At 45.2% G+C, this 25,403-nt stretch overlaps 1 protein-coding gene and 1 pseudogene across 1 annotated transcript in view; both read right to left on the reverse strand.

Annotated features, from left to right (window-relative positions):
• SLC12A8 (solute carrier family 12 member 8) overlaps positions 1-25,403 on the reverse strand; it is a 137,380-nt gene that overhangs the window by 104,949 nt on the left and 7,028 nt on the right. Inside the window, exons 3-4 of the mRNA XM_077767745.1 lie at positions 7,549-7,695; positions 3,407-3,598 (exon numbers count right to left, since the gene is read on the reverse strand). Coding sequence (XP_077623871.1) covers positions 3,407-3,598; positions 7,549-7,695 — 339 coding nt within the window. The remainder of the gene's footprint in view (positions 1-3,406; positions 3,599-7,548; positions 7,696-25,403) is intronic.
• LOC144234380 (transcription cofactor vestigial-like protein 1 pseudogene) lies at positions 13,296-15,646 on the reverse strand (annotated as a pseudogene).

A 25,403-nucleotide genomic window follows, 5' to 3' on the forward strand; every position in this document is an offset into this window, starting at 1 on the left:
AGTGCATTAACTCCCACAACAAAACTCCAGCCCCTATCAGGTCTATGAAAGTTTTCCAGTTCTCCACGGTTTTTGCACAGAGTCCAGCAAAGACCATGTAAGGTAGTAATAAATGCTTACAGACACAACCATGCAGGCTAAAGTCGTATATTTTGGTATCCAGGGTAAGCAACCCCAAAGAAGCCCTCAGACCCACAAAAGTGAGTGGGGCAGAGGTAGCCTGGGTGGCTCAGTCGATTAAGCATCCAATTTCAGCTGAGGTCATGATCTCACAGTTTGTGGGTTCAAGCCCCATGTCGAGCTCTGTGCTGAAAGCTCAGAGCCTGGAGTCTGCTTTGGATTCTGTCTCTGTCTCTCTCTGCCACTCCCCCATTTGCACTCTGTCTCTCTCTCTCTCTCTCTCAAAAATAAATAAAACATTAAAATTTTTTTTTATGTAAGTGGGGCAGAGAGTGAGGAGAGGCTCCAGTTCACGGTTTCCTCCACTGGCCAAGGGGTCACCAACACCTCAGAGAGATGATGGGGAAGGATTTGGGAGGATGCAGGACTATTAAAAGATTTGCAAGCTTTAAAAATGATTATTTTAAGTGTTTATAGCCTCCATATATTTTAAAGATTTTATTTTTAAGTAATCTCTACACCCAATATGAGGCTCAAACCCACAACCCTGAGATCAAGAGCTGCATGCCCCCCAGACTCAGCTAGGCAGGCTTATATCTTCTCAATCTGTATGTCTGAAACAAGTGTTAGCAAACTTTCACATGCTGGCCAAATTCTGCTTGCTGCCTGTTTTGGTAATAAAGTTTTATTGGAACACAGCTAAGCCCAGTTTTTCATATTGACTGTGGCTGCTTTTGAACTATAACAGCAGAATTGAACAGTTGTGACAGAGATGTATGACTCATAAAAACTAAAATATTTACTATCTGGCCCTTTATAATGGAAGTCTGCTGGCCCCTGCTCTAGGGCAAACAGGCAATCTGCTCTGGCAATCACTAAAAATAAATGAGTGTATTTAAGCCCTGGAATGACGGGATTAGAGGTCAGTAAGAACCAGGAATAGGGACCCTCAGAAACCCCAGCTACACCCTGGAAGAAGAAGGGTCTCAAGTCAGTGACCTAAGCTTCCACCTTAAGAAACTAGAAAAATGGAGGAGGACACTTGTGGGGATGAGCACTGAGTGTTATGTGGAAACTAATTTGACAATAAACTATTAAAAAAAAAAAGAAACTAGAAAAAGAAGAGCAAACTAAACCCAAAGGAAGTAAGAGGAAGGAAATAGTAAAGACTGGAACCAAAATAAATTGGAGACTAGGAAAAAAAACCCAGAAAAATCAGCAAAACCAAAACTTGCTTCTTTGCAGACAAATCTTTAACTAGACTGACTAAAAAAAAAAAAAAAAAAAAAAAAGAGGACAAACAANCAAAAAAAAAAAAAAAAAAAAAAAATGAGTGAAGTCTCAAATGACTAAAATCAGGAACGGAAGGGAAGCCGTTACTACCAATCTTACAAACACTAGAAGGATTATAAGGAATCTACGAATGATTTTACACCAATAAATTAAATAACGGAGATAAAATGGACAGATTTCTAGAAAGACACAAACTACAAAAACTGACTCAAGAAGAAATAGAAAATCAGAATAGGCCTAGCTAAGTAAAGAGACTGAATTAGTTATCAAAAAACTTCCTACAAAGAAAAGCCAGCGACCAGATGGTTTCACCACTAAATTTTACCAAACACTTAAAGAAGGGCTAACACCAATCCTTTAGAAACTCTACAAAAAATAGAAGAGGAGGGAACACCTCCCAACTCATTCTATCAGGCCAGCTTTATCAGGAGACCCAAACTAGACAAAGAGATCACAAGAAAACTACAGACCAATATTCTCCATAAATACATACCCCAAACCTTCAACAAAATCCTAGCAGACTGAATCCAAGAGCATATAAAAAGGCTTATGCAGCACCCACACCCTGATCAGAGAAGCCAGCCCAGGTCAGCTGCAGGCGATGGAGAGGCGTGCTGAAGACGTGGGCCGGAGGGGCCCCAGTGCTTCTCACTGAGACCCAAATGGAAAGCAAGCAAAGCGAGCGAGGGTGTCGATGTGGTGGCTGTTTGGGTGCAACTACAGAGAACGCTTATTCTGTGAACACCCTGCCTCCGAAGCAGCCCACACACGGGAGACATGACATCTATGGGGTCCTTCCACTGGCCCCCAGTTTGGTGCTAGTCCCCTGTCATGATATCTGCTGCCACAGGTAAGCTTGCCTACCCAGGGAGTGGGGCTGCAACCAGGCTAAGAGACAGCACAGAAGTAAGACATCGATAGATAAATCCCCATGGTAATACAGTAAACTAACCATTTATTACTCACTCCCAAGCTACTGAGCTTAAAGATCTTTCTCCAGTAAAGGCAAGTGGTTTTTAAGAGTGCAGCGACACAATCTCTCTGCCTTCCATGCATGTCACACACACACACACATACACACACACACACACACCCCCCTTGTGCTGTTGGAGAATCAGATGTAGTTATACTAAAATAACCTTGTTTCTGCTGCTGAAAAAGAAAAGAACAAAACCTATCCTCTCTTTGAGGAGACTCTTGTACCCTTACTTAGACAAATTCTTTTCTTGAAACTGTGTTTTCAACCACCCACCACCCTTTGCACCATCATAAAAGCCTTTCTCAAGCCAAGAAGTGCTTACAAAGAGCTGCTTCTTAACGTCTGTCTTTGTTTCCTCCGCATTAGGTCACCATGCCTGTGTTTTAGCTAAGTGAGCCCCAATGCTTCTCCCTGCTCCCTGGTTTTCTCAGAGCCTGTGTCCACCCCACTGCACCGGGCCTCATGAGTATCCTTTTGCGACAGGGCGTCCACAAACAGCTCCCAGCCTCCTCTGCAAGGCCGTCTAGTCATCAATGAGCCCAGAGCTCCAACTCATTTGAGAAGTGCCCACTTCCAGGAAAGTCCTTTGGCACAGGTAAAATGTCCCTTTTTCAGCACAAAAGTGCCCCCAAGGATTCGGCCACCCAGTTGCTGCCCGGGCTCTGGCCACTGTCATGCACTCCCCTCCCTAGAATGGGCAGCAAGAATAGTTCCAGCCCAGGCCCCGCCTTCCTGGGCAAATCAGGATGCCACGAGGCACCAGAGGTGGAAAGGAAGGAGCCCTGGTCTCTGGGTCACGACCCTGGACAGTGGGCTAAGCTCTCTCTCTGAGTTCCCTCTCAGAGCCCCAGTCTGCCCATCTATAAAATGGGGGCAATTGCCCCAACTTGCCTCTCCCCAGATCAAATGGGAACGTGGATGAGAAGATGGTGGCAAACAGCCAAGCGAGGGAACAGATCCCACATGCCGATGGCCTCAGGGCACAGCTCCCCCGCCCCAGCCTCCCAGGCTCACCTGTCCAAACACGTACAGTAGCCCAATCGTGCCTCCGGTCTGCCCGCCGAGGACTGAGGAGATCATTGAGTAGACACCACCGCTGCCAACACCACAGTGCTCCCCAACGCCGATGCCGGACAGCACGGTGATGAGGGCCACCAGGATGACAAAGGACACCAGAAACGTGCCCAGGAGCACTCCCGTATTTCCCTGCAGCAGAACAGCAAGGGGCAAGGTCAGGGGTTAGGACAGGGAGGCCCCGCCAGTCAGGGCCCTCCCAGGAGCACTACCCACCTCCCCCCACACCTCCAGGGCTGCAACAGGGGTCCTTGAGGAAGAGCTGGGCACCTGGGAAAGGACAGAGGCAGCCCACAAGAGTAAGGCCTGGAAGAAATTCCAGATGAAGGGAAACACCTTAGCTTCAAACTCTTCAGTGACTTCCCACCACCAATAGGGTGAAGTCAAAGCAACCGGATACCCTCACACGTCCCCTCCTGATCCTTCCCCCTCCACCCACCAGTCCGTCTCATCCCTGCGCCCTAGCAGGGAGTCATGTACTCTTTCCCACCACCCGCCTGGGCATGCCTTTCCTGTTCACTCTGCCTCCTAGACAGCCTCACTCCATCGCATCCTTTTAGGTTAGCGGCTTCCTCCTCCAGAAAACCGTCCCTGGAAAATTCCTCTGGTTTGTACAGTGCCAGGCTTAGTATTTACCAAGGTACTTACCGTACTGGGGTCTATTAGCCCACCTTTACCTCTGGGCTGTGAGCGGCAAGGGAGCAGGATAATGTTTTATCCAGTTATCCTCTCTTCAAACAGTTTCTTATTTGGCCGATTTTATATTTTTAATGAAATTATAGAATTACTCTTTCCTTCCTTTGTGTTTTCAAATTGTTCGCATGTGATAATAAAATATCCTGCACCAATCTTGAAGTTTTCAGGCCCAAACTGACACTTTAACATCTTCCAAATTATAAGCGTGTTGTTGAATTATTCTTTAGAGTTCATATTGTCTATTTGAAAATCTGGGCATGACCTCTACTCACTCAAGCTTTATGCCACCTCTTAGAAGCTCTTTTTTTTTTTTTTTTTTTTTTTTTNTTTCCATGATCAAATATGGTGTTTCAGATAAAACTAATGTCAGAGCTGAAAAACAGAGATCATTTCAGGGCAAAAGGATGTATTTGTGTGGCAGGCAGCTTCAAAGGCAGTCCCCTGTGACCCCCAGCCCCTGGCACGAATACCCCGTGTAATCTCCTCCCCTTGAGTTGCGGTTGGACCTGGTGACTCACTTCTAATGAACAGAACTCTGCAGGAGTGAAGGGAGATCACTTTTGAGATGAGGATATAAAAAGACCGTGGCTTTCATCTTGGGTGCGCTCTCTCGCTCTCTCTCACGTGCACGCTCTCTCTCTCTCCCCCTTAGACTGCTAGTCCCGGGGAAGTGAGCTGCATGTAGCTGCATGTAGCGAGGCAGCCCTAGGAAGAAGCCCACATGATGTGGCCAGCCAACAAGTGCCCAAGTGATCTCGGAAACAGCTCCTCCCCAGGTAGAGCTTTCAGGTGGGATTTGCAGCCCTGACAGACAGCCTGCCTGCATCCCCAGGAAAGACTCTGAGTCAGAGGCACCCAGCTAGGCTGCACTTGGATGCCTGGACCACAGAAACTGTAAGACTCACTGTAATACTGTAATACACTATTTGCCTTATGCTGCTAGATACTGAACTAATCTGTTACACAGCAAAAGAAAATGAATACAACTTGTACCTTCACTTTGGAGACAGAACTGACACCTGTGGATAGCCATTTCTCCAAAAAAAATAACCTAGTGGGAGGGTTCAGAAGAAGCCCTTAGAGACTTAAGAATCAAAACAGAGGTGTGCCTGGGTGGCTCAGTCTGTTAAGCGTCTGACTCTTGATTTCAGCTCAGGTCACGATCTCACAGTTCATGGGTTTGAGCCCTGTGTTGGGCTCTGCTCTGACAGCATGGAACTTGCTTGGGATTCTTCTCTCCCTCTCTCTCTGCCCGTCCTCTGCTCTCTCTTTCTCTCTCAAAATAAATGAATAAACTTAAAAAAAAAAAAAAGAATCCAAATAGAGATAGCATGGGGGCACCTGGCTATAGAGGTCAGGTCTATTGCCCCAGTCGGTAGAGCATGCACCTCTTGATCTTGGTTGTAAGTTTGAGCCCCATGATGGGCACAGAGCCTACTCAAAAAAATAGAGAAAGCTTACCTTTTTCTCCTTTCTACCATTCCATAACTACCTTGTGTGAAGCAGAGCCCAGGGGCCCAGCTGTCACTGGCCAGGCCTTCCTCTGACACAGCAGTCAGACTGATGGGTCTCCCTTGGACATGGGCTGGAGAGGTACTAGGCAGTGAAGTGGCCCTTAGGAATGGGCAAAAACGGAGGTGGATCCCAGATGCCTAAATCTGCCTGCACAACAAGGAGTCTGAGCTGGAAAAGCCTTTTTGTAAGTGGAAGGCCCTGTAAGTCTGGGAAGGGTGTTAAGAGGCATGAATTCTTATATCTACACTAGGGAGGTTGCTGACCCTACTCTAAGCTTTCCACATGTTAATTAAAAAAAAAAAATCAGATCCACCCAGGCCATGATTAAGGCTGAACCCCAAGTGAAGGACCTAGGTAAAAGAGCTCCTGGCCCCACCCAGGCCTCCTGAGGGGCTAGGAACCTCATACACCCCGTTAGAGAGAACCCCATACACCCGCTACATACAGCTCAGCTTTCCTCCCCCCCCAAATCTGCCCATGTGATGGCTAATTTTCTGCGTTAACTTGGATAGACCATGGTGACCATTTGCTTAGTCAAACAGTAGTCTAGATGTTGCTGTAAATGTAGGTTTTTTTGGTTGTTTGTTTTTCTTTTTTAGCTGTGATTAACAGTTATAGTCAGTAGACTTTAAGTAAAAGAGATGACCATGTATAATGCCAGTGGGCCTCATGCAATCTGTTGGAAGGCCTTAACAGCAAAGACTGAGGTTTCGCAAAGAAAGAATTCTGTAGCCAGACTCCAACACAGAAATTCTGCCCACGTTCCCAGACTTTAGACTCAAGCTTCAAACATCAAGTCTTGCCTGAGCCTCACTGGGACCCCCCAGACCCCTGGTCATATATATAAGATGTCCGATGTATCTCTTACAGATATATAGCTTCTATTGGTCCTGCCTGTGTCCCCTTGAGGAACCCTGACTAGTACATTCCAAGCCTTGAATGACCCCCTCTCTCTTTCATCTGTGCAACCCAGTTCACCTCTCAAAGCCTGGCTGAACCACACCTCTTCCAGGAAGCTTTCCTGGACACCTTCGCAACCATATGTTCACAGCCTGTTCCATCCCTGAGGTATTTAACACTGCTCTGAGAAACCACTTGGATTCCTGATGTGAAATCTATCCAGCTCGGCTGTTAGCTCACCAGGGGGAGGAACAGGGCCTTCTGGTTTATAATCCCATTGGTACCTAGTAGTGCCTGGAACACATTACGTGCTCACCAATGATTCCTGACTGGCTAACCTTTTGTTTCGAGCAGGCTGTTCCGTTCACTGGCGTCCCAGGGAGAAGGCCCGTGTAAGAATGCCTGCTCAGGACACACATTTGCTTGGAAGCTCCCAGGATGCCTTCAGAGAAGACACAAAGAAGAGGCCTTTGCTTTCTCCATGGAGGAAGCAAACTGACCCCCGTGAGCTCGTGCACCTCTGACCAAGCACCGCCACATGCAGTCTCTCACGCGGGGTCTGTGTGTAGTGGGGCAAGGCAACCGGTGCCACCAGGAGGGCACCAGACAAGGTGAAGAACACCAGGAAAGCGGGAGAGGGTCACAAACCGGAGGCAAATTGCCACCAGTCTGCTCTCTCTGATCCACCTCTAGTCCCATCCGTGTGTCCTGACTCCTATTTCTCATATTTTTGTGCTCCTATAACTTAAATCCATGGTGAGGCTCCCACTGGAGGCTTTGTCTGAGGCCTAGGTTCTCAGGATTCTCATTTAAATAGCAATGCTAGCTGTATGTACTTGCTTCTCGTTCTGTTTCTCTGGAGCATCCGTGCTTCAGGAGTCTGTTGACAGCCCTGTGGAATGCCCGAGAGTGCAGACCCTTCCGCGTCACAGCCTCACAAGAAACTCCAGGGCCACCAGCTCATCACTCACCACCAGCCAGCCAGTCCTCAGGAAAAGGACAACCCCAAAAATGTTGATCATGCAGGATGTGAACACACCATCCCAGGTCCCAAACAGCACCGGCTCCCACACGAACAGCTGGCTCTTCCACCAGGGCTGGGGCTGGGCCAGCGCCCCCTGTAGACAGAGCACACAGAATTCAGCGAGCAGCACTTCAGAGGGCCAGCGGCAAGGCAAGTGGAACAGGAGGTGGGGAGAAGAACTCCTCTCTAACACACAGCCACCCTACTGTGCCAATGCAGGCGTGTGTGTGTGTGTGTGTGTGTGTGTGTGCGCGCGAACGCACGCACACAGTCTTAAAGATTATTTCTACCAAAGGGTCACTGTTCTCTCAGGGGTCCTGACAGTGACCCCTGTACCTACAGGTGCACAGACTAGTTGTCCCGCAGGCCAGTTCCCTTCTGGCAGCTCAGTAGACAACTCCCAGCCCATGTGCAGGTAGGTGTGGCCATGTGAGTGAGTTCTGGCCTCAGGAAAATAGGAAGAAGTGCTGTGTGTCACTTCTAGGTGAGTGTGGGACTTGGGCCACAGTCAAAAGCTCTGGGTAAGGCCACTTTCCCTCTCAGTACCCAGTAGTCAGTACAGGGATACCAGCTTCCAGCAGTTACTCATCTTTATGAGTAAGACTTACTTTATGCTTTTGTGCCTCCATCCCTAATACCACTGTAATGAATTCTGCATATTAAATTACATCTGTTTAAAATGCCTGGGGCCCCTGGGTGGCTCAGTCTGTTAAGTGTCCAACCTCAGCTCAGGTCATGATCTCAGTTTGTGGGTTCTGAACCCTGCGCTGGGCTCTGTGCTGACAGGTCAGCCTGGAGCCTGCTTCAGATTCTGTGTCTTCCTCTCTCTGCCCTTCCCCACTCAGGCTCCCTTTCTCTCTCTCTCTCGCTCTCGCTCTCTCTCTCTCTCTCAAATAAATAAACGTTAGAAGAATTGTGTTTTTAATGCCTGGAGCAGTCTCTGCTCTCTTGCCTGAACACAGGCATTACAGTGATCTCTAAGCCCCTTCCATCCCACACCCCAAGATTCTAAGGCATCATTTGACAATTGTTTAGAATCAGAGGCTTATTTATAAGCAGTTAAACAGATGCCTTCCTTATCTTTCCAATTCAAAAATAATCAAAGGCACTTTAACAAAACACTCGAAAGGTAACTCTTTACAAAAAGACTAAACCTTGTGGAAATACTAAAATGACTTGCAGAAAACTTGCAGCGGCTCATGCTGTGAGCTTCTCTTGCATAGGATGGTGGTCCAACCTCACACATCACTAGTCTTCCAGTACCTCAGACTACCACAGCAGTGACCAGGGGCTCTCACCTTGATGCTGAGAGGCCCCAGCTATGGACCAGTGTGGACAAGGAATCGACCTGGAGCATGTAGGTGATCCATAAACACAGTGAGAGGGCAGAAAAGTCAAGAGTACAGGAAAGAAAATCTAAGGTCAGAGCTCCTGAATGGCAGAGAGCAAAGGATGCGCCCATGATCAAGTACCCAAAGCTGAGGCCACCTGGCCTCGGTCAAAACCAAAGGAGAGGAGCCCAGCCTCTCTTCTCCCCTTGTATCATGCACTCACAGATCTAGAAAGGGCCTCAAAAACACCCATGAGGGCCGTCAGTTAAGCCTGAAGCACCCCCTTGGATGGCATCACCTGCCAGTCCCTGACTCTAGCCGGAGCTCCTTTCATCTGTGTAGATTTCTGTTCATCTGTCTTTCACAAGCCACAAATAAGGAATCTTCTGAAAGTCAATAAATGTGAGCACAGTGATCATAGCTCAGAGCAAAGACCCTGTCAACCTCTGCTTGTCCTTGAACAAATGGTACCACGAGACCTGTTTGGTGAATGTAGGATTGTTTTCCAGAGTCCTAATCTCAAAATTCAGGACATAGCCCAACTTCCCATCTCTGTGCTCATTTTCCAACCATGGCCTGTTGCAGGTCTGTTATTTATTAGAAACAGCAGTAACAACAGCAGCCCTCAGGACGAAGAGCAATAATTCAGAGAGTGCTTTCACCTTCCACATCCACCTTCTCCTTTGATCCTCACAATGCCCCTGGGAGGCAGGCAGGGACAGGGCCCGTGTTTGAGAAGAGGAAGGAGGCTGAGAGGAGAGACAGGATGGCCCCAAGTCCATGCCAGACTATAAAATCTGTACGTGGCCCTGCACCTCCAGTTGTTTGCCCTTTTCTTTCCTAACAGCCAATTCTTCAGGTTCCCATTTCTAACATTCCGAACTCTGCTGTTATGAAGACGTCTGCCTTACCCATGGACGTCCCATCATGAATTTAGAACTTTTATGCTTCTTCCATCCCAGCCTTTGCATGTCCACTCTGAAGGCTGCTTTCTGTGTTTACGTAATAGCTTATGAGAAGCTTTCACTCCCTGGAACTCACTAGGCTAAATCAGCCTTAAAGGGGTTTCCAAAAGTATGCAGAAATTTAAGGAGACTCTGTACCCTGAGAATAAAAGTATAAGTGGTTTAAAATGAGTTTGATGACCAGGTCATGACAGCTTATCTCAAGATGCTGAGGGGAATGTGCGAATCTGTTTTTTTGGTTTTTTGGGGTTTTTTTTTTTTTTACCAAGTGACAAAAGAATATAACTAAGTCTTCCCAGAACCTGCATTTGCTCATCAGAGGCTGGTAGGAAGAGCCTGCGTTTGACCCCAAGGCTGTAACCCCGATGTTCTTGAGAGAGAGAAACCAGCATAAGCTCAGGGAGAGAGGGAGAGAGAAGAAGATACAAAAGCACAGGGAAAAGGGAAAGAAGATGAGACAGAGAACCCTAGACTAAAATGTTAAGTAGGTAATCTTAGCCTACTTAACCACAAGGGCCATTTCCCAACCTGCGCCCCCACCCCCACTGCACTGACACGCTGTCTCCAGGCACCAGCATAGAAGCACCATTGGGTGCCCATTCCTTATACCTCTTCCTTCCCCACCAGGTCCTGCAGCTGCACCACTTATGGGACGCCCCCAGCCTCTGCCACTGCCCCACAGCTGACTTTTTAGGAGCCTGCCAGCTAGGCAACTCAAGCCAGCGACCTTGCAGAGTTACCAGCCAGGTGGCCCACGGCTGGTATGACTCTGACACCAATTCTGAAGTGTGGGATTTCCCACCAAGCAGCTCTCCAGCACCAGCTGGATGTCCTATAATCCAATTTAATTCTGATATTATCTATCTGGAAATAGTGTCAAGATCCCACAGGTTAAGGGTTCAGTCCCATAAGACTGCTCAACACCCCACTTCAGATGCTGGTCATAAGTCTAGATTGTCACCTGTGCATCTGATAAACTGGCTCTAAATCAGAGGTTCTCATGACACTCACCTTGGGTTCCATTAATATGCTAGAACATCTCATAGAATTCAGAGAAACACTTCACTTACTAGATAATCGCTATGTTATAAAAGCATATAACCCTGGAACAGCCCATGGGAGAGATGCCCATGGGGAGAAGGGTGTATCTTCATGCTCTCTCCAGGCTCACAACCTTCCCCAAATTTCCATGTGTCCACCAGCCTGGAAGTTCTTCAAACCTCATTCTTTTGGGGTTTTATGGATGCTTCATTACATAGGCAGGGTTGATTAAGTCATTAGCTGCTGGCATTTAACTCACTCTCCAGCCTCTACCTCTGTCTCCTGAAAGTTCCAACCCTGAGTAACCAGCGCCCATCCTTAGGTGCTTTCCAAGTCGACTTATTAACATAAACCCAGTTGTGGTTGAAAGGGGATGCTTTTGAATATCCAGATACCCTTATCACTAAATTCCAAGTGTTTTAGGAGCTCTGTGCCAGAACTGGGTATAAAAACCAAATATATATTTCCTATTATAAATCACAATATCATGACTGGCTAATCCACAACCCTACTCTCTCTCTTCCCTGCCAGCTTCTTCCAATTCCCCTTCACTCCTGCTCAGACAGGCCAAAGGCAGAGCCACGGATCTGCGCCCAAGCCGACATCCAACAGAGGAAGGGAATATCAGCTTCTCCCCCACACTCTGGAACCTCGTCAACTCCCTCCTTTATGGGAGGATAAGGAATCTCTTCACATTACAGATATGCCCTCTCACTAAGGCTATGGCTCACACTCTACCTTTGTGCCTCTACCCAGTCATCTCTATCCCTGGGAGAAGGAGGAGGTAGCGCAGCTGGGGTGATGACAGGTGACAGTTGGACCAGTTCTGAGCTACCTTTATAAAAACTCCAAGGGTGCCTAAGTGGTTAAAGCATCCAACTCCGGCTCAGGTCATGATCTCATGGTTTGTGGGTTCGAGCCCTGCATTGGGCCCCGTGCTGACAGCTCAGAACCTGGACCGATTCTGGGTCTCCCTCTCTCTCTGCCCCTCTCCCATTCATACTCTGTCTCTCTCTCTGTCTCTCTTTCTCTCTCTCAAAAATAAACATTAAAATTTTTTAATTAAATAAAATACATTTTAAAAATCCAGAAAAGTAATTTTTTATTCACCCTCTGAGCTATTACACTAGAGCAAGTGGGGTGGTACAGTGGGGACCAGTGACAGTGGGGGCTTCCGCGGTGGTCCTGGGCTAAGTGCCGTGCTCACACTGGACACAAGGCTGTCTACCAGATTGTCTCCAATGAGACATTGGATAAAATAAATGACTTGGAGAAATTTGTCATTTTATCTGGAACCATTTGCAGGGAGGGTCTCCTGCCACGTCATGGACAAGTCTTATCTTTCATCTCGGATTTGTCTAAGATGCTGTGGAGACCCACATGGGTGGCCCCGATGGCTGTGTGCCAAGAGTTCCCAGATGTCACTAACAGTTAGATAGCTAAAGGAGAGGATATGTTGTTTGTAGAAGCCAGCTGGGCCCCTGTGGAAGGCTGTAAGGTGTTGCCAAAGTCCAAATGAACACCAATAGGGTGTCAGATGTCAGAGTTCTCATCCTCAGAGTGAGGGCAGACAGAAATTCATGCATCTTAAAAATGCCCTGGACACAGAACTTACTCGAGGCCCAGCTTAGGATGGGGTGGTTTGCTAACTAACTAACTTCCAATAAATTCAGCCTCAGATTTCCCAGCAATTCCATTTGGAATCACTTTTTTAGAAGTGAAGAATCAAAATTTCCAAGTGAAAGTGTTTCATTTGCGAGGGCCTTCTGAGACTTTCAGCTTCCTGCCAGACTTTGAGGATGCAAGGAATGCCCAGCCTCAACCCTGTCTCAGTGGGTCTTGCCTACCCCACTTTCATTTTGGTTTTGGTAGAGGCAGGAGTGACGTTGACCACAGTTGGGGTAAGGCTAGAAAGCTTTAGGCTGTTTCTGGTATCTCCATTCAGTTGGCAAAATGAGACAACCCCGTAGGATGCCACGTGGTCCGTCTCAGTTCACAAGCTCCTATGGGGAGAGGTTAAGAGGACTGAGTTCTAAGTGGGAGGGCAGTGGGTGCAGGGAGAGTAAAGTGAGCAAGCAGGTGGGTCTCTATGGTCCCCATCCCTGAACTTCTCTTTTAACCACTTCAGATGCTGTGGATTCACTTAGTTTGAAAACCCCTGCCAGGAGACAGAGGTGCCAAGGAAGGGAAACATACAACTTTAGGGAGAACAGAAACTTGCTCCTGACACAGTCATCTTTTATGGAGGAAAGAGAAAAGGACAGTCTCCAGACCCTCCAGATTCACAGTAGAGATTCATGAACAGGTTTAGAAAAAAGGAATTCTCCTCTATAAACCGAAGTTTAATAAAAGAAGATTCATTCTCTCTGTAGATGGGCTTTTTCACTTGTAAGACTGGCACGGGCAGGTCCATGCTCAGGGGGGAAATAGATTTCCTTACAGAGCTCAGCTGGGAGGCGGACTGAAGAGGAATCCTGTCTTCCAGTGACCTGGGCAGAGCTATAATCCGCCCACACTGCAGATTCCTGCTGATGAGCTAGGTATCTGGCTCCCTAGAAGAGATTTAGGAAGGGCTCATTGTTCTCATCAGGCTGGGGCTCTGGCACCATGTGCCCAGTGGAGTAAATGTGAGAGTAGCCAGGTTCTGGCAAGCTGGGCCTGGTTAGGGAGGGGAAATCCTACAGCTCTCACCAGAATGAACGGAGGAGCTGTCTGCCCAGGACAATGGGTACCGATCCACAGACATGATCAGGCCCATTCAAGTTGCAGTTGGTGGTACCATATGCAAAAGAAACTCTGTCTGTGGCTTTGTCCACTGAAAAGAGAAATGCCACTGATTTGGAGGCATGTCACTATCACTCCTCAGAATCACATCTTACTCTGGCTCAAGGGGCTCATTCCCTGGGGGCTCTTGACATCGCTCAGAGCTATAGTTCATCCACTACACTGCCAATGTCCCCCTGGAAATAGGTGAAAAGAACACACTGGGAATTCCACTCAGTCTTTCCACTCAGTTTCTGCAGGAAGACAAGTCTTGCTTATTTCTTCCCACTGTGAGTGACACAGGTGACAGTGACACAGGTGTCCCAACCACCATGTGAGACAGCAAGATGCTATGACCAGGCCAGGACAAGGTGCATTGTGGTGGCCAGGGCTGCCTGGCTCACTTCTGAGCTATCTTGCGGAGCTATCCAGGGAAGACGTCTGGTCCCAGCCATTGATAACTCTCCTAGAACCTCAACATCCTCAGACTTGGGCCCCAGGCATTCATTCCAGAAAAACAAGTCTCACTCCATATTCCATGACATAATGGACTGTGGGGAAGGGGAGTGGCTATCTCTGACATGGAGCCTTCTGGGAAGCAGAGGTGGACACTAAGAAATAAGACAAAAAAGAGTGAGAAACAAGACCCCTCGGAATGGGCACCGTAAGCATGCTCAAGGAGTGCCTGGGTGGTTCAGTCGATTAAGCATCCAACGCATGACTTCGGCTCTAGTCATGATCTCACAGTCATGAATTCAAACCCCACATTGGGCTCTACGCTGACAGTGCAGAGCCTGCTTGAGATTCTCTCTCTCTCTCCTCTCTCTCTCTCTCAAAAATAAAAACAACAACAAAACAACATGCTGAAAGGTCAGTTTCTCTCTTTCCTGAGGGCCCTCAGCCTGCGAAGAACCAGCTTGGCAGATTCCAGGGGGCACATCGACCTTCATGCTCATTGCAAGGGTTTTCCTTCCCCAGCTCCCTGGACTAAAAAGAAGCCAGACTTTGTCCTCAGATCTCAGGGGCCTGCATCCCACAGTGGAAACACCGCACCTGTGTTCTGGGTGCTGTAGTTCAGAGATAGAAGGCTTTCTCCTGTGACTAGAGAATCTCTACACTTGAGCAGGGTATCTAGAAAGGCAGGAAAACTGTACCTGAAATGTGCCCCGAGGAGGAAACTCTCGGCTTCCTACACCCAGTACGTTGAGCGGAGTAAGAGAGAAAAGTTCTGCTATAGGTAATTGGCTGATCCACTGATGCCCAGATGAATAAACCTTTTGCAGTTGATATTTAGTTGGTTCACCTATTACTGAGGGAGGGCGTTAGGGTCTATGTTGCTCCTTGTGATGTTAAACTCAAGAAGACTTTCTAGTGGCAGCCTGAGTCCTGCAAGAAAGGCTCTGCCTTTCTCCAAGGAGGCTGGGAAGGGCAGGGGAAGCTCTTGTTAGGTGGCCGTGGTGTTGCTACTGTGGGCTCCTGCCATCTTGTGGCATGGTATCAGGTGTCCAGGGCACTGTGCCTTTGGGCTCTGTGCAGCCTTTTGCAGCCACCGCCAGCAGGCCACCTGCCAGGCCTTTAGGAACACATGTGACATGTGAGATGGCACCTTTTCTCTCTAATGGCAGTTGGAGGAAAAGAAACCAGGTGAGAAACTCTACTTCTGCCCACCCAGGTTGGGAGAGGGTCAGAGCAAGACACAGCCTGTCCCTTCCCTGCAGAGACTGGTTCTGCCTGGAATACACACACACGAGCCAGCAGTTCACTTTTGGAAAGCTAATTATTTATTAATTACACATCAGAGAATATGCTGAGCTGCTGCTGAACCGCAAAGCCGTGGGCCCCTTCCTACGGCTCGGAACAGGCACCGCCACGTGCAGGAGGTGAGCAGGGGCACCCGGGGCCAGGGCCCACCCGTGGTACCCGTATGAGAGGCAAACAGCCACATACTTGCTTTGCAGGGGTTCCGTGCAGTTCAGATGAGATGATAATTGTGGAAACTTTTGCAAGCATGAAGCACAATAGACAATTTTAAACGTGGGTGAAGGTTACCTCAGGGAAGTCAGGAGGAAGAGTAAGAAAAGATGTCTTATTGACCATGCATTTTCTATTTTTCCCACCTAACTAGTCCTCATGTTTCAGGTAAATTCTTGCTCTGTAGCTTAGCCCCAAAAGCAGCCTTTCAAACCCCTATCCAGAGCCAGCACTGGAAAAACCAGCCCCTTTCTGTACTGTACTAGTTCTAGAATGGACACCCAGTGAGCGTTCTCTCAGCACAATGCTAGAAATGGAAATGGCTCTGCAGCGGAGGAGGGCAGGACCCACATGGAGTGGTCAAAGTCTGATTTCCTTGGATTTGAATCTGGGCAGCACCCTTGGTCAATATTGATTTAAGCATTGCTAGAAACGTGAGACTTCCATGGCAATGTAGTTCTCTTCTGCCACAAGCCAGAGTCTATGTACAGTAGTTTATGCAAGCTTGATCTGTGGTTTTTTGATGCTAGTACACCCTAATTCTTGCCCAAGGCTGAGAATCTCCCAAGGCATAGCCTGGTCACACAGCTGTACAGCCCCAGGAGCACCCAGACCCTGAGATGCCATGAAAACACTGATGCTGATGATTCTGCCTCCTAGGACCGCACGGCAGATCCTTCCCCAGAATATAGCCACTTCTGCCCGCTGAACTCAGAGCCCCAAGGCACAGTGCCCTGGACACCTGATACCATGCCACAAGATGGCAGGAGCCCACAGCAGCAACACCCAGCCACCTAACAAGAGCTTCCCCTGCCCTTCCCAGCCTCCTTGGAGAAGGGCAGAGCCTTTCTTGCAGGACTCAGGCTGCCACTAGAAAGTCTTCTTGAGTAGTAGAAGACTTCACCCTCCCTCAGGAATAGGCGAGCCAACTAAATATCAACTGTAAAAAGTTTATTCATCTGGGCATCAGTAGATCAGCCAATATTATACCTGTTGAAGAACAGTTATGTAATGAGTCGTTCTGACTTTTGGAATCATGTTAATGTTTTACATACTCAAGATCAAATCAAATCAAATCAAGAAGGATGAGAGAAAAATAGGGCGCAAAGAGAAATAAGTTAGCCTGACTGTATTTCAGGCAAGGAACATAACCATGCAGAAAGTGGGAAAGAAACTCACCAGAATAATTTCTGAACATGGTTCTTTGACTATGTGCTCTCAGTCTAAAGACAAAAATAAGTACAAATACTAAATTCCAGATAGAAAGGTTGTTTTGTGACAAGTAGATTCCATTCTGAATCTACTTTCTGTGAACTGTAGGATTGAGCAAATAAGTAAATATAAATGGCAGCTAAGTTTCTCACAGTTGGAGAAGGGAGTTACAACAAAAGAAAGAGGAATGAATGGAAGAATGAATCCTGGGGTGATGGACTGGAATGAGAAGTATCAGTTTGAATTTGTGGTTTTTAATATACATAGAAAAATACAGAGCTGGTGTTGTGTGTGTGTGTGTGTGTGTGTGTGTGTATTCCTTCTTTTTAACCACCTGAAGGCTCTATAAGCAGAGATACCCCAGTAGCAATGAACATATGTAGCACCCAGATTTTGGTCTTTAAATACCATTCCTCACTTTCTTTCTTTTTTTAAAATTTAAAACATTTTTTTATTTAAAAAAATATTTATTTTTGGGAGACCACAGGCAGGGGAGGGATGGAGAGATGAGGACCGAGGATCCCAAGTGGGTTCTGCATTGACAGAGCAAACCCGATGTGGGGTTCAAACTCACAAACTGCGAGATCATGGCCTGAGTCGAAGTCAGGTGCTCAACCGACTGAGCCACCCAGGTGCCCCCCATTCCTTACTTTAAGTAACCAAGACTCTTTGGAGAAATGGCTGATTCAGGGCTCGGGAAGAGAAAGTACAAAATGAGCCAGGAATATTTTGTGCCAGAAAGCAAGAAAGTGACTAAAAAAAGAGAGAAGGGGAGGCTATGTTAAAAGGACACAGGGACCAGCCTAAAGAGGCTCCCACTGGCCAACTCTGGAATAATTTCAGCATCAAAATAATAACAGCAGGAGAATATTTATGTAATAAAATAAGGATCAGAGTCCATACAGATGTAATAAAGGAATAAATTAAAATATGAGGGGGAGTGCCTGGGTGGCTCAGTTGGTTAAGTGTCTGACTTCGGCTCAGGTCATGATCTCACAGCTCAAAAGGCTCGTGAGTTCGAACCCCACATGGGGCTCTGTGCTCATGGCTCAGAGCCTGGAGCCTGCTTCAGATTCTGTGTCTCCCTCTCTCTCTGCCCCTCCCCTGCTTGTGTTCTGTCTGTCTCTCTTAAAAATAAATAAAACATTAAAAAATTAAAATAAGTAAGTAAAATAAAATATAAGGAAGAAGAGAAAGTCCTTCCTTACAGTAGAAGACCGACTGACATCTATAGAAGTGGTGATCATGTTAGAAATGTCACCATTTTGTGATCATGACAGTGACAACTGATTCTATCAAGAATCATCCATGATTGGGGTGCCTGGGTGGCTCAGTCAGTTAAGTGTCTGACTCTTGATTTCAACTCAGATCATGATCTCGTGGTTTGTGAGTGTGAGCCCCACTTCCAGCTCTAGGCTGACAGTGCAGAGCCTGCTTGGGATTCTCTCTCTCCCTCTCTCTGCCCCTTCACACTCATGCATGCATGTGAGTGCTCTCTGTCTCCCAAAATAAAGAAAGAAACTTAAAAAAAAAAGAATCATCCATGGATACTGACGCCAGTGGGTGAAAAACTAATGAGGAACAGGATATTTCCAGAGTCTCAAAGTATCCCCAACAAATTGTTTATTAATTACAAAAGGAAAATCAGTAACTTTAGAGTGGATTAACTTAGCAGACACAACTTTAAATAAGTAACCAAAGTTAACATCACCAAAAATGGGACGAACGGAAATCCTGTACATCCTAGAGAGGAACACAACTGTCACTCTAGGGAATTCCTGCCAAAAACACAAAACCTAAATCCAGTTGTGAGGGTCATGTCCCAAAGTGAGGGATGTTCTACAAAATAACTGACTTGTGTTCTTCAAAAAATATCAAGCGCCTGGGTGGCTCAGTTGGTTGAGCATTTGGCTCTTGATTTTGGCTCAGGTCACGATCTTGTGGTTTGTGAGTTCAAGCCCCACATCAGTCTCTGCACTGACAGTGTGGAGCCTCTCTCTCCCTCTCTCTCTGCCCCTTCCCCTCAAAATAAATAAACTTAATTAAAAAATTATTTTGAAAAAGTAGAGATGTTGTAACTATGTGCAATGTGTAATCCTGGACTGGACCCTGGGCCAGGGGAGAAATGTTATAGGGTATTAGGGGGATAACTGGCAAAACTGGAGTGCTGGAATGTGCAATGAAGGATTAGATAATAGAATCTACCAACATTACATTTCCTGATCTTGATAAATATACTGTGGTTAGGTAAAAGAAAATTCTTGTTCTTAGGAAATACATACTGAAGAATTCATGGATAGGGGTACATGATGTACACAAATTACCCACAAATGGTTTGGGGAAAAATATAGAATATAATATAGATTAGAATACGTAGATGTATACATACAGAAATGGAATAGAAACAGAGAGAGAGCAAACTAATGATAAAGCAAAAGGACAACATGTTAACAACTGGTAAATGTGAGTCAAGAGTATTGTTCTTTGTACTATTGAAACTTCCTATGTCTGTGATTTGTATCAAAATGTTAAACTTTAACATAAATATGGGGTGCCTGGGTGGCTCAGTCAGTTAAGTGTCTGACTTCGGCTCAGGTCGTGATCTCACTTTTCGTGGGTTCGAGCCCCACGTCGGGCTCTGTGCTGACAGCCAGCTCAGAGCCTGGAGCCTGTTTCCAATTCTGTGTCTCCCTCTCTTTCTGACCGTCCCCTGCTCATGCTGTCTCTCTCTCTCTCTCACTCTCTCAGAAATAAATAAAACATTAAAAATTTAAAAAAAACTTTAACATAAATAAATAGTAAGTTCAGCAAAAGCTATATTTATACAAGGAGCCCACATGCTTATAAAAAAAATAGCTTGTATATTCTTGTGCCCAACATGAAACAGATTTTTACTACGTGTGAGTTAGCTGAATGAATGAATGAATGTGCTTTAGAAATTAACATTAGACCCCTTTTTCAAAATGGCAGATAGAGCACTTCTGTGCCTTCCAAATTACCATGAAAATGATTGATAAGATGGGTTTTGGTTTTTTTTCTAAGTATAAACTTATACTTATAACTAGAAGGGGAAAAGAAACAAGTGCCCCCAGCAGATCAGACATTTGAGGAAATTCTACAGGTGGACTTGGAGGGGTAAGAAGAAGCAAAGAAGCAAAGAAGGGAGAAGCAGGGCATCTGAGAGAAGAGCTGTCTTCCAAAGCACCTGAGAAGCTCCAAGTGCAGGGCCAGCCAGCCCTGGGTGTGGATGTGGGCAGGGCAATCACTGGCCATAACTTTATCTTGAACCCTTCGTCATGTGTATGGGAGGAACAAGGGTATGGCACTTACAGCATCACAGAAGCAGGTGGTAAACGGGCCTAGGTGCTTGCCAAGTTCCTACATTTTATATTGACACGGTACAGTCTTAACTCTAAATAAACTGTGAAAAGTTTGAAATGTACACTTAATCCTGAGAATAGCCGTTCTCCAACTTTCTGTTCTCAAGGCCCCTTTACATTCTTAAAAATTACTGAAGACTCCAGAGAGCTTTTGTTTAGGTGTGTTATATCTATCAATATTTACCATATTAGAAACTTAACGGGAGATATTTTTAAATACTTATTAATCATTTTAATAGAACAGTAATAATAAGCTCACTATCTGTTAAAATAAATGAACTGTTCTCATGAAAAATAACTACTTTCCAAAACAAAAATGTTTAATGAAAAGAGGCCTTGTTATACATTTTGCCTATCATCTCAATGTCTGATCTGACAGAGCACAGCTGGATTCGCATACCTACTTCTGCGTTCAATCTGTTGTGAAATGTTTTTGAAATACAGGAAAACATCTCGGCCTCCCACAGTTCTATAGTTAGACAAGGAAAGAGTAATGAGTACCACTGACCCCTACGTGAAAAAAATCACCGTCCCCCAGAAGATAAGAGAATCACAAAACAGAGTGACATGCTATATAAGAAACAGCTGTAGCCACCCAGGAGCCAGCGGAATGAAAGGAAACTTGAAAGAAACAAAGATCCTGTTGCTCAGAAGCAGCAAAGCTTTAATAATTTAAGATCACGTTTTCTTCTCCGTGAGTCCAAGAACATCACTTGGCTATTCAGTTAAACACACACACACTCCTCACTATTGTAAATGCCATTTCTAATTTTTTTAATGTTTATTTATTTTTGAGAGAGACAGAGAGAGACACAGGGAGAGAGAGAGTGCGCGCACAAGCCAAGGAGGGGCAAAGAGAGGGAAACAGAGGCAGGGTCTGCACTGACAGCAGTGAGTCCCACCAAGGGGCTCAAACTCAGAAACCGGGAGATCATGACCTGAGCTGAAGTGGGATGCTTAACCAGCTGAGCCACCCAGTTGCCCCGTAAATGCCATTTCTAGGTTTAAGATTTTTATAACCAACTATAACAAATGTGGAAACGTTCATTATAATTATCGGAAAAATATATAAATTTTATAAACCTTGACAATGTAAAAATAATAAATCAACTAATAAAAAATTAGAAAGGAAATGGGGATAAAGGATGGAAGAATAAATGTGCCAATGCCTTCTTTTTGTCAGATTAGGAAGCAATAAGTAAATGATTAAGAAATTGACAACTTGGGGTGCCTGGGTAATTCAGTCAGTTAAGCATCTGACTTTGGCTCAGGTCATGATATCACAGCTTATAGGTTTGAGCCCTATGTTGGCTCTGTACTGACAGCTCAGAGCCTGGAGCCTGCTTCAGATTCTGTGTCTCCCTCTCTTGCTACCCCTCCCCCGCTCATGCTCTGTCTCTCTCTCTCTCTCTCTTTCCCAAAAATAAATAAACATGTAAAAAGAATTTTTTAATAAATGGGTAATTTGAACAAGAAATTAAGGTATAAATATATTACTTAAAGGTACAATGATAACCACCAGGGAAAATAAAAACCAGAAACCATAAGCATAAGCAGTGGATGTCTCTGGAAAGTGTGGGTGAAGGAAGAAGGGCAGAAGACTTTTAATTTCATATCATTCTCTATTGTTTGAATTTTTTTTATTGCATGCATGTAGTACTTTTTTTTTTAATGTTTATTTATTTATTTTGAGAAAGAGTGTCTGCACAAGTACAAAGAGGGAGAGAGAGAATCCCCAGCAGGTTCCTGGCTGTCAGCACAGAGCCCAGCACAGGGCTCAATCTCACAAACTGTGAGATCACAACCTGAGCAGAAATCAAGAGTCAGACACTTAACCAACTGAGCCACCCAGGTGCCCCTTGATATTCCTGTTCTTAAACAATAGTAAATCTCCTTTGTGGAAAGTGTCATACATAGTTATTTATTTATACTTGACAGGATATTAAAGTTTTTAGGGAACAGAGACATAGATGGATAGAGAAAATGTAGGAAGAAGAAAATGAAAGAAAGAAATCCTATATTTGGCCTTTTATAGTCGAATCAGTTAGTTCATGGGGATTTAGTTAAGTTTCCGATTTTTTTTTAAAAATGTTTTAAGCTCTTTATGTTTACTTTTATTTTTGAGAGCAAGAGAGACAAAGCATGAGCAGGGGAGGGACAGAGAGAGAGGGAGACACAGAATCTGCAGGCTCCAGGCTCTGAGCTGTCAGCACAGAACCCAATGAGGGGTTTGAACTCATGACCAGGGCCGCAATCAGCCACTCAACCAACTGAGCCACGCAGGTGCCCCTTAAAAATTTTTTTAACGTTTATTTATTTTTGAGAGATACAGAGACAGAGACAGAGCGCAAGCAGGGGAGGGCCGAGAGAGATGGAGACACAGAATCTGAAGCAGACTCCAGGCTTTGAGCTATCAGCATAGAGCCCAACATGGGGCTCAAACTCACCAACCACGAGATCATGACCTGAGCCAAAATCAAGCATTGGACGCTTAACCAACTGAGCCACCCAGGGTCCCCAGTAATCCTGTTTTTAACTCAACCTCATTTTTTTGCAGCACCAAAAGATGCCTGTGGTTTGAATCACATTTTATTTATTTATTCACATTTTTTAAATGTTTATTTACTTATTTTGAGAGACAGTGGGGGGAAGGAGGGTAGGAACAGAGAGAGAATCCCAAGGAGGCTCCATACTGTCAGCATGGAAGCCAACACAGGGCTCAATCCCACGACCCTGGGATCATGACCTGAACCAAAATCTAGAGTCATATGCTTAACCGACCCAGCCAACCAGGTGCCCCTGAATCGCATTTTAAATGTAACAGACAGACAGGATACTTAAAGATAGTGAAGTCTTTGGTAACGTTAATGTCTGTTCTTAAAATCTGTGTATCTTTTAAGAGAAATTATAATGTGGTTTTGCTTTGTGTTGTTCTTTACTGGTAACTGCCTAAAATAAAAGGGAAGGTTACTCAAAATGAGACATGGCTTTCTGTTTTAGGTTAAATTTTACAGACACCAGGATTCATGTTAGAGCAAATTTATCATCTGCACCAGACATAACTATTTTTGCCGGAGCTGAGGGTTGCTAAGGCCACCACTGCCTCCAGTCTATCAGAAAGCACCTAAGTCCTGTAACTGCTGACAGGGACTGTTTAGTAAAGAACATCACAGGTTTTTTGTGTGTTTTTTTTTCCCCACAGACCAGGGGTTTTTACACCACAATCTTTTTCTTTTCATGCTTGTAAAGAAGAAAACATTCACACGCCAAAATAAGAACAAAGGAAATGTAAATAGGACCTTTCTCCTGAGAAGTAGAAATGCCAAGCATTATTTCTTTGGAAATGCATCAGAGCCTGAATAGGTGCCACCTCTAAAGAATTTTGTCAAACTGTTCTAAAACATACCAACATTGCTATAATCACCATAGTCCTTTTATTGGGTATTAAAACTCAGAAAGAAAAAAAATTAAGAATTAGTTTCAGTTATATTTGATAATGATTAAGAAGCAAAAAGAGATATTGAATTATACTCAGGTATGTATATTGCTTTAAATTTCACTACAATTATTTAGTATTGTTTTGTGAATATAGAAGTATCTAGTGTTTCAACTGTTATCTTGAAGAGATATGTTTTTGGTTAGAGAAAGGATAAAATTAATGGAAAAAGATCTACCCCATAGGAAATCATGATGTTCAGTCAGACCACACCAGGATGTAAGCACCACCTAGTGGCACCTTACTCAAATTACAGGAATAGTACTTCAGAGTTAGTAGGATTCTCCTTACAAGCCTCAGTCTATTAAAAGATGACAAAGACTATATTTTTTCTATATATGGCCATGAATAAAATGTACCCTAAGGCAGTAAGAAGTTTTAAAGTCTCCTAGTCCATCCATTCACAGCTAGGCAGAATGTATTAATCATCTTTTTCCTTTTCTATATCTTAGGATATTATAATATCTTAAAAATCTTGCTGTCCAAGGAAAGACTGACCCTCCCAGGGTTGACCAATTCTTAGAGATAGCAGAGCGCTGGCCAGGAGCATGCTTTTCATATGCAAACCAAACAATTCTGAGTCTGTCCCCCAAATCACCCCTTGTTATCTAACCTTGATACACCAAGCCAATTTTTCCCCTGTCCTAACCACCCTAGGGCCAGGCACTAGGCAACTGGAGAATACCCCATAGCCCAAAGCCCACCAGAACTATTCCAACTAGCCAATCCTAAACTGCCTTGCCCTACTTTTCCCATGGAAAAGGCTATAGTCCAGGCTTCCCCCTTGCTCCTACTTCTGGCTCCTGGCCAGAGCCTGATGCTTCCCTTGTGGCCATGTGTGGCATGAGATTCTCACCCCGTTCTTTTGGGAAATGATAATAGTAAATTCTTTCAATGTTATTGACCTCTTCGTGTCATCACTCAATTCCCTCCATAAATGAAGACTCTATGGGTACAAATGAGACAGGATTGTACTCAATTCATTTCAGTGAAGAATCACTTCTATCACAGTCTCTAGGGCACCTTCATTCATAAAATGTCTCCATTTCCCTTTGTACAAATATGCAGCATTTTTGGCTCCATTGTCATTTTGGGGGTTGACCTTCTAGGCTAAGTAGCAAACAAGGCTATCCAATGGAAAGGGAGAGCAATGAAGAGGAGAGAGAAAGAAGGGTGCCAGTGCCCACATGAAAGCCTCAGACTCAACCCTGAAAACCAGTTCTGTCTCTTTTTCTCTCCCAGATTCAGGACCATGAGCCTCTTTTCTTCTGCCATCTCCGAAAGTTCATTCTGTCCAGGTACCTTTGGTGGCTTGGGAGTGAAGCTACCAGCTGAAGCTTCAAGGCTTCATTTGCATGGAGTCCCTTCCAAAGATTATACCTAATTTTGTATTTGTGATTTGTATCTTAAAACGTCTAAAATCAGACAAGCTTCATACTCTACAAAAACTGGGAAAGCAAGAGGGGTCATGGCTCCAGGGACCCCTGATGTGAGCCCTTCTCTTCCACCCAACTATTTGGGGCCTCAGTTTCCTTACCTGTAAAAGGAGGAGCAAACAGGACAATTTTGTCTTAAGTTCCCTTTTCCTTTCTCCTTAGTTATATTCATTTCTTCACCTACTAATAAAGCAATACCCTAGAACC

The sequence above is a fragment of the Crocuta crocuta genome, unplaced genomic scaffold, assembly GCF_008692635.1.
Source record: "Crocuta crocuta isolate KB4526 unplaced genomic scaffold, BGI_CrCroc_1.0 scaffold45, whole genome shotgun sequence".
In the NCBI taxonomy this organism is placed as follows: domain Eukaryota; kingdom Metazoa; phylum Chordata; class Mammalia; order Carnivora; family Hyaenidae; genus Crocuta; species Crocuta crocuta.